The following is a 16,698-nucleotide window of genomic DNA, read 5'->3' on the forward strand; positions in this document are numbered from 1 at the left end:
AACTGATACTGATTTTTTCTTTACCGAGGATTCCCAGCCTGACGACGGGGAATATTCATGAGCATGTGAATCCATGCCAGACCCCATGCTGGAGAAGGGGGTTTCTACTTCTTTAAGGATGGAGAATAATTATTTCATGTTTGAGTTGGCTTGTGATATACGGGAGTCGAAGGAGGTTTGTTTTGCTAAGTAGATTCCTTTTTTGTATACGGCCGCTAGTTTAGTAAGTTTGAGTTTGTTGGCTACTGACAGGACTTTTTTTCCAGATGGCCTCGCAGTTTCTCTTTTGCTGCCTTAGGTTTTTAAGGAAAGGTGTATACCATTTGTTCAGGTGCTGTTTAGGCTTACTTGGACAGAGTTTGAGAGGGGTGATTAGGTCCAGCGAGGTGGACATGATTTTATTGTATTCTTCAACCAGAATCTCAGGATCCAGATTGTATGGGAGTGTGTTAACTGTGGGGAGTAAGTTCGGGATAAGTCTCTCCGCAGTTATACTCTTCTTATTTCTCGTGAGTGTGGGTGGAGCCCTACTAGTCAGCAGGGGTGAGGGTCCGGTGGTAGAAAGCGTGAATGAAACCAAGTGGCGGTCAGTCCAGGCTAGAGTTGAGATGTCGGTAATATTGGTTAGGCAGTTATGGGGTCAGCCACCTAAATCGAGTATTCTGGCTTTGGCATGAGTAGGTTCCATACTTCTTTGGGTAAATCCTAGTTCGGAAAGAGTATTAAGGGTGGTACTGGCGAGTTGGTCTTCCGGGTCATTGATGCCAATACATTTAGTACAAGGTCAGGGGTACAGCTTGTGTACGCCGCTACATCTGGTATAATGAGAAGTCCCATTGTCTTATCAGAGAAAAGTTGGCCTCGCCAGTTTACTTTGAACGTGTATGGATCGGAGGGGTGCACATCACGTGACGGTCTTGATTCGAGACAAGCTCAGTCTCAGTTCGGTTCCCCATGACCTTCTATGAGACCTTTTTGCATGCAATAAAGCTTGTTTTCCCTTGCAAAACGGTGCTGTGATCATTTGGTCTCTTGGATTATTTTTTATTGCACACGCTTTGGGTTACTATTCTCTTTAGACATTCCAGTGAGTAACAAAGGTCACAAACCTCGACAACGGGAGAGAACCAGCCAGAGGGCGAGCGAGGCAAGGCTGCGTGGAAGCACAGAGATGGGAACATCTACCTCCCTGGGGAGCCTAAAGGCAGAGCCACGCAGATGGTGTGGTGGGTGGAAGAACAGAGGTCCCCAGAGAGCTGCAACTTCCAGGAAGGTGGGAAGCCAAAGGAGCTACGAGCTGCCGAAGAGAAGGGAGTCAAAGCCATCCCAGGAGCAGCACACCAACATTCTCCAGAACAGATGCCAAAGTCCTCTCCCACTAGGACAGGAGAAACCTCTGCAAGAGTCCAAACAGTGAGGAATGGAAAAAAGTTGGTACAGCTGTTCCGCACAGGCAGAAAGACTGCCTTCCCCCAAGCAACGCCGCCATCGAGAACCAGATATGCAGTGTAGACTTAGGAGTGCGGCCAGGCCACGAAATAGTACACACAACGGGCTGAGAATCTAGACACCACCCGAGGGGGCGAGAGCATTGATAACACCAGAAGGGCTGAGAACCCAGACAGCCCAAGCCGGACTAAGAACCAAGATACTCCACCAGGGGGTGGGAAACCCAAAAACCCAAGCAGGGAGCGCAACGAGTCACACAATACCCGGAGCAGAGGTGAAAAACCCTACCATTTACAAAAAGGCAGGCAAACCCACACCAATAGAGCCTGCTATTTATGACGAGGAGCATATATATATATATATATATATATATATACAGAGACACTGTACAGACTTGAGATTTTAATTATTTGAACAGTCTAGCCAGGCAGATGGCCTTGGAGAAAGTAGAACAACATTTGGGTGGTGGCCTGGGCCAGGCACCACCCACAAGAGAGAAAGACCAATTTTAAACAATATCACAAGACCCGTGGTCTGCGACACAATCAAGAACTCTTTGGGTGGGAGGGTGGAGTGGGGGGGTCAGAAACCAACAACCACTAGCCAACTAAAATGGGGGAACAATTTTCCTACGCCATGTTTATGTTACCTTCTTGGATTAATGGGACAGATGTTTGGTTAGACTAGGTTTGGACAGACGATGGATTTTGTGTAAAACATCCTGACAAACACCATTTTTGTTTTCTTTTGAGATTAGGGAAACCAACATCGTAGCAGTAATGATATTGATATTTTATTTTTATCATGCTTGTACACAAGTGTTTCTGAGCACGACAAGGCAAGGGAGGGGAACAAGGGAGAACAAAACAGCAATCTTACTAGGCCCAGTGACATTGAGAACACGCAAGTGCATGGGAGCGGGTGAGGGGAAAAGTGCATGGAAGGGGGGGGGGGAGAAGTGGAAAGTGCGAAGCAGAGGAGAAACAGATAAATAACAATAAATAATAATGGCAACAAACAGTGGTAGTGCAGCCAGCAATTTGCAAGTGCTAGGTTAAAGGCAGCAGACAGGGTAGGTCTGATAAGTGCAGGAAGAAATGGGGGGGGGCTATATGGGTACACATACAGACCCAAGTGCAAGGGGTGGCTCGGAGGCAGTGCGGGAGGGTGAGCAGGTACCTGGGCCCGGAGGACAGAGGGTGGCCAGGTGCACGGTGCCAAGAGAGAACAGATCAGCAGGGGAGAGGGGGAGCGAAGGCAGAAGAAAAGAGGAAGGTCTTGAGGTGCTTCCAGAACCAGAGATGGTTCTCCAAGTTTTAGAGTGGCAGGGAGGCTGTTCCAGAGGGAGGCCCCAGACGAAGACAGATCTACCCCCAGCTCGTTTCTTTGAAAAACGACAGACCCTGAGGGAGTTAGAGGAGCGAAGAGCTCGAGAGGGGAGGTATTTGCGGAGGGATAGCTGAATGTATTTTGGACCCAGGCCACAGAAAGCCTTGTGGACAATGCAGAGGGTTTTGAATTTAAAGCTTGCATCCACTGGGAGCCAATGGAGAGGAGAGATTTCAGAGCTGGAGAGATACGATCCCAGGGCTTGAGGCCAAGGACAAGTCTCGCAGTCCTGTTCTGGATTAGTTGCAGAGGGTGGAGAGTAGAGGCAGGTAGATTTAGAAAGAGGCTGTTACAATAGTCCAACAAAGAGAACCAGAGCTTGGGATACCATGAGCTTCTGGGGGAAGGCGAGGAAAGGCAGAGTACCTCTGAGGAGGTGCAGTAGGAAATTTGACTTTTTAGAGACCTCAGAGATGTGGGTGGAGAAGGAAAGGGTGGAGTCAAAGATGACCCTGAGGTTCTTAGCCTCGCAGGTGGGGGTAGGAGGAGGGCCAAGGGAGGCCGGCCAGAGAATGAGGGGAAAGGATGGTGAAGGTGTGCCGATGAGGAGGATCTCCGTCTTGCTGGCATTCAGACAAAGATCATTGGCGGCACACCAATCTTGAATGGCAGTTAGGCAATCAGAGATGGGAGAGGAGATGGCAGAGGGCAGCCTGAAAATGAGTTGAGTGTCGTCAGCGTAGCACTGGAAATTTGAGCAGAACGTGGCAATGCAGTGGGCGAGAGTTGCCAGGTATTGGTTGAAAAGCCAGGGCGAGAGGTTAGACCTCCAGTAGGCATAGCCAATGCATTATTTCCTTTAATAAAATGGACACAGTTAAAACAGGTCTTCTTGTCCATCTTCTATGTCTGACTTATCACCATACCCATCCCTGTAGTGAATTTTATTTCACACTTAGAACTGGAACGAATCCCCATTCACCCATCGGGATTGGATTTTTGTGTTCATACTGCGGCAGCTGGGTTGGGGGATATTGAAATTATTACACAGACCCCTGCACCTCCATCAGCCACCTCCCCAATGCCTTTTACCTGTAGTCACGAGTCCGGATGGCATACAGCTTGCAGGTACATCCCAAGGCGATGACTAGCAGCAGGCCACAGATTAGGCTTCCAATCACAGCAGCAGTGACTACCTTACGTGGCAGTGTGTAAGCACAATGACGCTCATCACTGCCGTCTAGGCAGTCTGCTTGTCCGTCACAAACCCAGGTCTCATAGATACAGCGGTCATTGTCACAGTGGAAGTTGCCTGGCTGGCAGGAGGCACAGCGTCGCTCGTCACTGCCATCGGCACAAAATGTTTGGTAGTTGCATCTATCTGCCAGGGCATAGCAGGCTCCCCCTCGTCCGCCACAAGGGAAGTGAGGTGGTGGCGGAGGGACTGTGTGCTCAACTACCTCAGAGTTGTAGCAGGCAGGACAGAAGGCCTCATCCTTACCATCATCACAGTCCCAAAGTCCATCACAGCGCTGAGCATCAGAGAAACAGCCAGCTTCACCTGCTGCCCCAGGTGCACCACAGGGATGGTCCCAGGGCAGGCAGTAGCCACGGACACGGTAGGTGGCATTGAAGCCCCGGCCGGGGTTGGGAGAACCAGCCAGGTAGGTGACCAACATCTTGCTTCCAGATGACTCCACAATTACCTGTTTCCCATTGCTCTTGGAGTCCAAGTTGCGCAGCAGGTGGCCAGTGTCCTCCAGTAATCCATCATAGACCGAGACAGCATCAGAAGGGCCAAGCTCCAGTGCCGAAAAGCTGAGTACCAGGCGCTGGCTGTCATGGGGGTCCAGCACCCAGCGGCACTGGTAGGGCCCAGGAGTACGGTAGGGATAGCTCAAATAACCTGGTGTGGAGAAGACACTGTAGAAGTCGCCGAGGGTCAAGTTGCACTGTGGTGGTTTCGGTGCCACAGCACTGCCACAGCTTTCCTCATCTGACAAGTCACCACAGTCGTCCACGCCATTGCAGCGGCGGATCGCGGGGATGCACTTGTGGTTCCAGCACTGGAACTCCTCAGTTAGGCAAAGGATCAGGTCTGCAGGGTGAAAGGACAGGAGAGACAAAGTTACATCATTTCTGCAGCGAAAAGCTCATATATACCCTTATGCATGTCACTCACTGTTCCCGGCATTCCCCTTTCTGCATAACTTATTTGCCTGCAATCTCAACTTTCAGCAGTTGCTACTTGCTTTGCTTTCTCAGTTGAGTGCAATTTTCCCATCCCTTCTTCACCCCCTACCTGCAGTAATGCCCCCTCTGCATTCTCCTGCCAGCAGTTTTAGCTCTCTAGGTTTCACCTCATTGCAGGACTGTTCTTCCTACTTTGTTCATGCTCTATGTTCTTGTTCCTCCTCTTCTTCTTTTTGCAGTCCTCCTGACACTTCATAGGCCCCTATTTGGCCCTGCTTCTTCTACTTTCTTCTCTCTGCATTGAATTTTTGTTTTGTATTTTACTGATATTTATTAAGCACTTCTGCCAAAGAGCTGTACATACATTGAATAAACAAGTTGTTCAAAGGGATTCATCAAGGTGGAAAATGAAAGATAGCACAGAAATAACATTTTATGTTGTCATACAGGAGAGAGAGAGAGAGAGAGAGAGAGAGAGAGAGAGAGAGAGAGAGAGAGAGAGAGAGAGAGAGAGAGAGAGAGAGAGAGAGAGAGAGAGAGAAAGAGTTTTTAGATGGGTACAGAAAACATGGAATGAGAGGAGGAGCGGATAGCGAGGAGTAAGGAGTTTCAATGTTTGGGGGATAAGAAGACAAAAGGAATGAAATCGGGAACAAGCGCAAGGAAGTTTTTAACAGTGAGGAGTGATTGAGAATGGAGAGGTCGGAGAGACCAATAGAAAGAAAGTAGAGAGGAAAGAAAGGTGGAGGAAAGGTCATGTAGACATTTATAGAGGATACAAAGAAAGTGAAAGAGGACAGGAATTAAATGTGGGAAAGAGACATAGGAGACAGAAGAGCAAGCAGGTAGAAGAAAGGTATGTGGATGGCAGAGTTTGACATGAGAGATTGAATGAAGTGATCAGGAAGAAAGAGGAACAGCAGAAAGGGAACAAAAATGGGCCAAACAGAGAGCCTTGGGGGAACATCAAAAAGTAGGAGGCGGGAAGAGGAGAACTGTTCAACCCAATACAGAGTAGAATGGTCAGACAGATGGGCATGAAACCACTGAAGAACAGAGCCTGGGGAACCAATAGACTAGAGAGAAGACAGAAGGGTAGGGTGATCAACTTTGTCAAATACTGCACAAAGATCACATAGAATAAGCATAGCAGAAACTTGTTGCGACAGAAAAACAGAAAAGAGCTGGAAATTATATAGTAAAGCAGTTTCTGATGCTTGATAATCTGCTAAGAATCACATGCTGTGCATATGATCCGACAACCAGTGGTAACCACAGAGTATTACATCTGGTCTTTCGAGGATCGTAAGGGGACGCCAGCATAGGCGTGTCTGTAACACTATCCCTATAGTGAAGTGTAGTGCATTCAAAATCCCTCACGCATCAAGGTCCCTCAGATTGTTTTTTCCATCCAGATTACTGGTCGCCCTAATGCAGAGGTCTTACACAGAGATATGGTTATTGTCATAATTATCGACTTTGGTCGTTATTCCCGTTAAGCCACTTCGACGTTCGATTCCTGTGCAACGCAGAAGACTGCTGCGGACTTTCGACACCTGTTGATTCAGCCGGCGCTGCCGTCCACGTGGCCGGTCCTTCTGGCCGGCCTGTACAGTATGGAGAGTAGGGTCGGGGTGAACATATTCTTTACAAGTATGCCATTCCTCTTTCACCCTCTTTACTCCCTGGGTTTTGTCATCGCTGTACCTGTCTTGCGCTATGGACAAGACGCCATTTAGATGTTGCCCTTCATGTAAGGCCAAATATCTGTGGAAAGACAAGCACCCTTTGGTGCAACAACTGTCTTCCCATCGACCATAACGAGACGGCTTGTGCGGCTTGTAAACTCCTGCGCCCCAAGACGATTAAAGAGCGCTGTCTAAAGCGGTGGGCGGCCTACTGCATGTCGCAGGCCAAATGCTTTTCTCCCACCGCAGCAACCGCCGAAAGTGATGGGGGGGGGACTAGCGATGACCAGGCCTCCGTTGCGGATGCCATTAACCTAACGGTGGATGGTTCTCGGTCCGCAGCTCCAGTCCCCGACCCCGACAGGCACGACACGAGCCATGCTATGCTATGGCAAAAAAAAACAGTGACAGGGGCACACACAATGTAAACACTAAACACACAACCCAAGGTTCTGCTTCGGCGGTACTGTCGAAGCGTACCAAAGCGCCAACAGACTCGTCGAAAACTCAGACGGGATCTGCTGATCTGTATGATGGGCAGGCTTTCCCGCGGCCTGCGACTGGGCAATCCAAAGTAAAGGGCGCTAGCACTAAAACCACGCAACCGTCGAGATGGACCAGGGAGAAATTTGAGGGGTGTATGAACAGATCAGAGAAATTTGTCTTATTCTGAAAGGTTTGCTCCCAAGAGACCTCAGGAAGACCGTCCTTTTACACCTGTGTCCAAGTTTCAAAGGACCTTGGAGGATCAACATGAGGAATATACCTATGACCTCACGGATGATGACGTCATTATAGACACGTATGATGCAGGATGAGGATGCCTCCTTTGGGGACGATTACAATGTGGATGACCAGGCACTTGACCAAGCAGATCCTATGGACAATTGGGAAGACAGCCGCCATATTGATGCTCAACCTTGGGCGTCCCCTACGCCCACCCTGGACCCACATGCCCTGTGCATGGAACCCCCCCCCCCCCTCCAGTCTAGTCTGCCAAGCCTCCCCTGTGGGCGATCAATAGCATTTAACGCCATCTTGAAAAAGGCGGCTGACTTTTTCAGGTTGCCACAAAAGAGGCCTTGCTGGATTCTGATTTTGTGGAGGACATCCTCAGGGAAAAAACCTCCGGCCAGTCAGGCCATCCCTTTGTTGAACTCAATCAAGAAGAGATTGGCACCTTCTTTATTGACACCAGCTCAAACCAGGGCAGTGAACCCTAGGGTGGAGAAGTTGTTTCGTCCTTCTCCAACCAGCTCTGCCTACATCAAGGGCCATGCCGCTCCAGATTCTTTAGTAGTTACCACTACTAGGAAACAAGCTGGTGTGCCTCTGTCTACAGAAGAGGCACCACCCGATAAAGAGTCCAAAAGACTGTATGCACTGGGGAAGAGGATCACAACTGCTGCTGCGTTCTCCACAAGAATAGCCAATAACACCACGCTATTGGCCAGCTATGTAGACATCCAGTGGAACCTGCTACAAGAAGGCTTTAAGGAAGCACCAGAACCTATGTGGGCTAAGTTGCTTGCCATCCTATCAGAAGGCAAGCAGGTCAATTAGAATGTGCTTAAGAACACTCTAGAAGCTGCTGAGATAGCGGCAAGAAACTTGGCACAAGTTACAATGATCAAGCAACATGCCTGGCTGAGGAACTCCGGGTTCAAGCCAGAGACGCAGACCGCCTTAATAAAGAAACCTGTTGAGGAAACCAACTTGTTTGGCAAGGCAGTGGACAAAGCACTTGAAACAGCCAAGCAAGAGCATTAGACACTCCGTCCCTTCAACAGATTACCCAGAAACCCTCTCCGCAGAGAGGGAGCGGCTCTCGCCGGTCCTTTTGAGGGCAATCTAGTTTTCCCCAAAACCAGTATGGTGCAGGGAACAACTGGAATTTGGGACAAGTGTCTAATACCTCCACCTCCTAGCCACCCAGAAGTCAGCGACGAGGGAAGGGTAGTAGCCGAGGTTTCACCCCAGAGGCGCCCCGGCCTCTGGTCAGAAATGACCTTCAGATCCAGGTCCCCTCCCATGCCACCCCGGTTGGGGGGCGAATAACATATTTCCTTACGGCATGGGAGGGGATAACTGCAGACCAGTGGGTACTCAAGACGGTCGCCCACGGGTACTACATAGAATTTTGCTGACCACCTCAATTCAGACCGGCAAAATCAAGACGCCTGACTCCGGAACACCTGCGTACCCTACTGCAAGAGGTGGAGATCCTTCCAGGAAAGGGCGCCATAGAAGTTATCCCGATTCTACAGGTAAACAAGGGTATTTATTCAGTGTACTTCCTTGTACCCATAAAGGATCTCACCATGCGCCCTGTGCTAGACTTGCGCCCAGCGAACAAGTTTGCCAAACCTCAAAAGTTTCGCATGGTCACTTTACGTGAAGTAATCCCACTGTTGAAACAGGGGGATTACATGGCAACATTGGACATGAAAGATGCATACTTTCATATTTCAATGTTGCCAGCGCACAGAAAATACCTAAAATTCATGATAGAGGACAAGCACTATCCGTTCAAAGTACTCCCCTTCGGCATTGCCTCAGCACCAAGGGTACTTACGAAGGTACCGGCAGTAGCGGCAGCGCACCTGCACAGACTATCCGTCCCGGTTTACCCTTACCTCGACGACTGGCTCATAACAGGGGAGTCCTACGGAACATGCCTATTGAACTCTCAGAAGACAATATACCTCTTATTCAGTCTGGGATTCTCCAACAACGAGAAGAAATCCAACTTAGACCCCGGTCAAGTCAAACAATTTCTAGGGGCTCTAATTCGCACAAAAGAAGACCTCGTCTTGCCCTCCAACGAGAGGGTTCAGAACATGCTGTTTCAGATCCCTCAATATGTAGCCAGTCGGGAAGTGACGGTATGCAAGGCCATGCGACTGTTAGGAATGATGGCGTCCTGTATTTACTTCGTTCCTCAAGCGTGTCTGCGCATGCGTCCCATGCAAGCGGCTCAACAGCCAGTGGTGTCAGGCCAGCGGACAATGGGAAGATCTGTTAGTTGTCTCGCCAGCCCTCATTCTCTCTCTCTGCATTGGTGGTTGAGGGAAAACATATTGAAGGGGAAAACCTTCACCACCTCCGCAGTAGAAGCCACGCTCACGACAGACGCATCTCTCAAGGAGTGGGGGGGGGCTCACCTGCTTCAGCAGATGACGCACGGCGTGTGGTCCCAACAAGTAGCATCCAACGACATAAATCTGTTAGAGTGATTAGCTGTATTCAAAGCACTGAAAGCCTTTCAGACAGTTACAGGGGCCGACAGTCCTGATCTTGACAGACAGCACCACAGCCATGTACTACCTGAACAAACAAGGGGGGCACACACTCTCCAGGGCTATCCAAGCTGTCCCAAAATATTTGGATATGGGCTCTGAAACACCAGATGTTCCTGTTGTCACAACACGTTCCAGGGGAACTCAATCTTCTCGCGGACGTGCTCCGCAGAGACTTCCCACTGCCCGTAGAGTACGAATGGCAACTACACGAAGACATCATCTCCAACGTCGTCACACTATGGGGCTTTCTAGAGATAGAGTTGTTCGCAACTCTGGAGAACGCTCAATGCCAAGATTACGCCTCCAGGTACCCCCAGAACCGCTGCAAGGGGAACGGTCTCTGGATAGCATGGTCAGGGAAATTTGTTTACGCTCCCACTTCCCCCCGGCTCACTTACTCAACAAGATTGTGCACAAGATGCACCAGGAAACAGTCACCATGATATTGGCGACCCCCCATGTGGCCCCGCCATCCCTGGTTCTCTCATCAGATGGAGATGTCTCTTGCTCCTCCTATGAAACTTCCCTGCCTGTACAACATGTCATCTCAGAACAGCGGAGAAACACTTCACCCATGCCCGCAAGCTCTGAACTTAGCAGCCTGGCTCCTGAGGTCAGAGTTCGGACACCTTCAACTTCCTCAGAGATGCATGGACATAGTCAGAGAAGCAAGGAAACCCAACACCCGATATTGCTATTCCAGTAAATGGAAACGCTTTGTTATCTGGTGTAATGCCAAGGGCGTCAATCCCATAGACTGCTCTCCTACTCACATTGTATTGTACCTGACTCACTAGACTCAGGCCTGGTTTTTAATTTGCTGAAGGTTCACTTTGCTGCTCTCTCAGCCTACACTACTTCACAGCAAAAGGTGTTGTGGTGGAAAATACCAGTAATCAGAGCTTTCATGGAAGGGGTTAAGAGGATTCATCCCCCCATTTCGAATCCAGCTCCCGGATGAGACCTAAATGTGTTTTGACTAGACTCACGGGGTCTCCCTTTGAACCTATGCATAAGGAAAGTCTCAAAGACCTTACCTATAAGACAACCTTCCTAGTGGCTTATCACTTCTATAAGAAGGGTTAGTGAACTACAGGCCCTATCAGTTCTAGACCCTTTCGTTACAGTTCACAGAGAAGGTGGTTCTGCGCACTCACCCTCGATTTGTGCCTAAATTTATTTACCTAAGTTCCATGTGAACCAATCTATAGAACTGCCTACTTTCTTCCAGAACCCCACTAACTTGGCCGAAAGAAGCCTACACAAAGTAGATGTGCGCAGGGCAGTCATGTTTTACCTGGAAAGAATTAAGCCACTGAGAAAGACAAACCAATTTTTCTTTCAATGGCAGCTGGTAGAGAAGGGGATCCCGTCTCTAAATCAGCAATATCAAGGTGGATAGTCAAATGCATCACAGTCTGTTACACTCTTGTTAAGAGAGAACTGCCCCTCAAGCCTAGAGCACATTCTACTCAAGGCACTGGGGCTTCCATAGCATTCATTGCAAATGTTGCCCTATAGTCCATTTACAAGACGGCAATCTGGAGTTCTGTGCACACCTTTACAAAACACTATTGCCTAGACACTCATTCAAGGTCCGATTCCCAGGTGGGACAAGCAGTATTAAGACATCTTTTCACTATTGTTCCTTCTCACAACCCACCTCCTACTCCGGGTACTGCTCGCTAGTCTATGCATAGCATGTGATTCTAAGCATCAGAAGACCTGCATTACTCACCGTAATAACATTTCTGATGATTATATCTGCTTAGATTCACATGCGCCCACCCTTCCTCCCCGCTAGGGTGGAAGGAACATAGACGTCTTACTACTTTCTCTCTTTTATGTACTCACTCACGATAGTCATTGGGCTCCCTCATGGCAGACAAAATACAATCTGAGGGACCTCGACGCGTGAGGGATTGTGGGTACACTACACATCACTATAGGGATAGTGTTACAGACACGCCTATGCCGACATCCCGTTTCAATCCTCGTAAAACAAGATGCAATACTCCGCGGTTACCACTGGATGTCGCACCATATGCACAGCATGTGAATCTAAGCAGATACAAGCATCAGAAATGCTATTATGGTGAGTAATGCATGTCATCTGTAGAGTGTGCTGATGGAAATCAGATTCGAAGGGAGGAAGCAAAAGTGTAAATTTAGGAAAGAAGAAAGCTGAGTGTAGGCAACCCTTTTGAGGAGCTTGGATAGAAATGGGAGGAGAGAGATGGTGTGAACATTGGAGAGACGTAAAGGGTCAAGAGAAGGGTTTTTTCCAGCATGGGAATGATGATTGCGTGTTAAAAGGAAGACAGAAAGGAAGAGATGGAGAAAGATTGAAGCAGCAGGTAAGCTACGGAAGCAGATGTGGGTAAACGGACAATAAAGAGAAGGGAATAGGATCAAGAAGAGAGGTGGTGGGATGGGCATGTGTTAAGAAGGAGGAGGTTTCAACTTCAGAAAGATAGGTGGAGGAACATAGTACAGGAAGAGAGAATGCGTGGTGAAGGGAGATGAGGTGGTACGAGATAGAAAGATGGAAAAGGTGGAAAGCAGAGGAAAGTGGAGTCATCAATAAAGTTAGTGGAAAAGAGGGAGGAGACTTGAGAATAGTGTTAAGAAGTAGAAATAGAGGACAAATGTGATGGGAAAAAGGTAAGGAAAGAGCTGAGGAGCAGCATTTTTTGAAACAGAGTATGAGGGAGTCATAAGAAGAGTGAAGGGCAGAAAGAGCGATAGGGTTGTTGGAAGATTGTGATTTCTTGCATCAGTGTTCAGCCTTACGGAGAAAGGAACTAAGATTGTAGAGAAGGGGAAAGACAGGATGGGGGAGCATTGTAGCTCCATTCATGTTTCTCCTGTGTTGTTCTTGCATTGCTAATTTCGCCATTCTGCTTCTCTTTCGTCTACACACCTAATATTGGTCTCGCTGAATTCTCTTCAGGCAGTCAGCCAGTTGCTTTTATAAGACAATTTGTACACACAATACAAAACAATATACAACGTAAAACTGAATAAATAGAATATGAAAAACATGAAATGGACTAAAACCAATGCATTAAATTAGCATAAAAGTCAAATCTTGATTAGGCTTTCTAATCCTAGAAGCTTGTGTTGAATGCTTTACAATCCAAGGAAAGCGGTTTATGCCTGAAGCTCTGAAATCTATTTGCTAATGCACTGGACAGTGTTGAAACATGTGAGCGTTAGGGAGATTTATCATTTTTATGCTTCATCCCCTCTCAGAGTGAGACCCCCACAGCACTTTTTGCTGGACTTCTGGACCTTTTTCTTTAAATCCTGAATGAGTGGAGCCTTTTTCCACTTATTCATTCTTGTGGGCTCTGTCTTTTGGAACTCTATTCTTTGTATTCTACCTGTACTATGGAGTCTTTCTCCACCATAGCTCTTAAAGGCATCTGTATTTTAATATTGCAGCACACAACTCCTTATGGGCAGTGTTGCTGGGGACCCATAGGGTACTCCATTGAGATTATTTTCTTATATGCTCATGTAACTACTGTTCTTAAGGATAGAGAGCGACTTAGTATCTTCCCCCAAACGTTATAGTCTGAGAAATTATCACACACCACCTTATGTGGAGTGCCAACGGGATACCTATTATTCCCCTTCTCTCTGCTCCTGTGACCTTTCTAGTGACAGACAATCTACTAGTTATGTCTGGTGGCAGTGGAGATGTTCTACCAACTATTGTGTAATTTGTGTACCGCAGGCTATGTCCATAGCCACGGTAGTGCACAATAGGGGCACCCAAGTTCCAACTTGGGGCCTCCCTTTTTTCCACCATTACTAGCATGGTTGTTCTTTGTTAGCCCTTCTTCTACCATTCTCGGAAGGGGGATTTCAGTGTGTGTGTTGCCTCTTTGCAGGAACCTTTGGGTGTCCCCTTCTAGGCTCCAGAGTATCTGGGCAGACAGGAAGTGGCAGATAGGTTTTCCACCCCCCCTGCCCATTGTGTGCCAGGGTGCCTGAATAGGACCAGACCCCAAAGGGGTCAGCCAAACCCCCCTTTCTGTAAAATGCTGAGAGAGATTGCAGAGGAGTGTGTGTTGGAACTGTACAAAAGGTGAGCCTCCTGGAGGGAAAAGCTAGTCGACCACTGGAAGCTGACGTATTCGAAGAAGAAGACGACCAGAGATGCCCACAGACCCTTTGCAACACCTGTCCTGACCCAGTTGAAAAGTTTACCTATGTATGATGGTTTAATGTGCCAAGTATGTAATAGTGACTCTTGCGTCAATATAATAAATAGATATATTGTAATATATATTTAAGTGCAAGTGTTTGTTTGATGTACTTTATTTACTGGGTTCAGTGTACTTATCTACAGCTCACATCTTCCTCTTAAGATAAGCCTGACTGCTCTGCCACTCTACCAAGGTCCTGAGTTAGTACAGACTGATACTATGAGTTGGGGATCTACAAACCACTGGGATCACTTCCGAAAGTCTTATTATCAGTAGGACTTTAGAAAAATTCAACTAACAGTGAGCTACAACACACCGATTTGAATAGCTATTGAAAAGTTCTATTAAGTTCAAAATCCACATTCAACATGAGCTTTGCCAAGCAAAAGCAATGATTTAAAACTAGTGACTTCAAGGTGTCAATCGCGAATAGGCTATTCGGTTGCTTATGAAAATAAACAGCCTGGAGTTTTGTGACAAGGCTGAGCTGCAAATCCTTTTCTTGCCTTGCACACAGCTGCCCCCTTCCTCTCCCTTCAAAGTAAATGGCATTGGCTGTGCTTGCGGTGAAAAGAGGGGCTCCAGCTCAGCCCATTATCAAACATGGACAGGCCACCGGCCAAAAACATTAGTGGTTATTAAGGGGCTGGCAGCGCCCCCCTTAATGACCTGTAATTATTCCACCTATTTCCGAGGTAACAAGCCAGGAGGGGGTCTTTCAAGTGGAAAGATCCCATCAGTGGCAAATGTTTTAGATATTTGGCACAGATGGGATCTTACCTAGCAAACGGGTTTCCACTTAAGACTTAAAGAAGTAAAGATTCCCTAAGTTTATAATGCCGGTTAGGACTGATTTTCTGTACTCTGGCCTGGTGGACAGATGTATAGAAGGCCAACCTATATTGTGACAGGGACAACTCTGGGCAGCTGTAAGCAAACCAGTAGAAGATAGCAGTGACAAGGGTATAGGCTAAGTCCCAAGAGGTGGTGAGCTTGTAAAGGGTCCACAATGATTAAACACAATGGGAATCACAGATTACATTTAGACAGCATGTATACAAATAGTTATTTATGGCCAAACAACATTATGAGAAATGACTACTAACAGGCAGGAATATCACAACACTAATTATATAGAATGTAGCAAAACTTTATGCAGGTCCCCTCTCAGGACTGGACTCTGGTCAGGTAAGGTAAGCGAATTTGGACGGTGGTCACCGCAGCATGGCGACACAAAGGGCCTCACTTGTCGCGGTCAGACTTTCCTTCTTATCTCGGGTCCCCTTGTAGCTAGGATGCCGACATTTCGCTGAGGTGAGTCTTGTAGGACAAGCTGAGAATCCCCAAAGTCCCAGGTCGAAACTCGGAACGGTGGCGTCGGCAGCACAGTAGCCCAAACTCAGAGCTGGTCAGCCACAGGACAGTCCCGGGACACTTCTGAAGGCTCTTCGTCGCAGGGTACCAAGCAGACGCCAGGAATGGATGTTCCCTCCACTCCAGGGTTTGGAGCTCCCTCGCAGGACTGCTGAAGATCACGAGCAAGACAGGGCTCCACCAAGACAGCTGCAGAAGTTGGTAGACAGGCCTCGTTCAGTCGGGTCTCCGGTCTCTTCACGGGTCTCACAGCTGGACAGGAGTCTTGGCTCCTTCAGGTTACTCCAGGATCTCTGAAGAATGGGTGCATGGGTCCTCTTCTTATCCTAAAAGCCAGGTAAGAGCTAGGATAACACCCCCCCCTCAGCAGTGGTCCAATCAGGACCACTGGCGGGAACATTCATTCATACCACTCACACACTGAAAGCAGTTTACGGATTGGGACCAGACAGTCTCAGCCCACATCCTGCCAGAAAACACACATAGTGCTCCTAATGTGCTAATCTTTAACGTTTATAATCCTCCCAGTGATCATTTTACTGATGGTATATTTGATACCTTAGATGAGATATTGACTACCTGGAGTTTGTCTAAAGGGAACACCATGATTATTGTGGGAGGTGATTTCAATGCCCGAGGTGGCATTATGAGTTTGGTTGATCAATACAAGAATATAAGTGAAGTCAATGTACAGATCAAGTCTAGATGATTTAACACACGCGCAGAAAATGGAGAACGTTCATGACCGAATGGGACTGTTGGTCACTAAATGTCAGAACTAAAAACGATACTCCTGGTAAATGCACCTGGACGTTTGACAAAAAAACAGCCACTTTAGATTATATATGGGCCAACTCAGCTATGCTTATGAATTGCACTGATTTTTTTGTCTGTTAACAGACAGCTAGTGATCACTCGTTGATTCGTGCCAAGTGGATTTGTGATATTGAAACTAATATGGGGACTACATTGAAATAAAATGTATCTAAATGCAAACACATTCTTCCTTGTATCCATAATTTGCTACAATTAATTCAATCCCCCAAAGTCACAATTTCTAGTGATGATATAGAGGAAGCGATTAAGTCCATTACCAATCAATCAAACATGTTTATTCGGAAATATAAAAAAATCCATTAAACGACA

The 16,698-nt window shown here is 47.5% G+C and overlaps 1 protein-coding gene across 2 annotated transcripts in view; it reads right to left on the minus strand.

Annotated features, from left to right (window-relative positions):
- LRP10 (LDL receptor related protein 10) overlaps positions 1-16,698 on the minus strand; it is a 568,013-nt gene that overhangs the window by 126,361 nt on the left and 424,954 nt on the right. For both annotated transcript variants that reach the window (XM_069633857.1, XM_069633858.1), the window contains one exon: positions 3,871-4,876. In XM_069633857.1, the coding sequence (XP_069489958.1) occupies positions 3,871-4,876 (1,006 nt within the window). The remainder of the gene's footprint in view (positions 1-3,870; positions 4,877-16,698) is intronic.

The sequence above is a fragment of the Ambystoma mexicanum genome, chromosome 13 (genome assembly GCF_040938575.1).
Source record: "Ambystoma mexicanum isolate Mex_15411 chromosome 13, UKY_AmexF1_1, whole genome shotgun sequence".
Lineage (NCBI taxonomy): Eukaryota > Metazoa > Chordata > Amphibia > Caudata > Ambystomatidae > Ambystoma > Ambystoma mexicanum.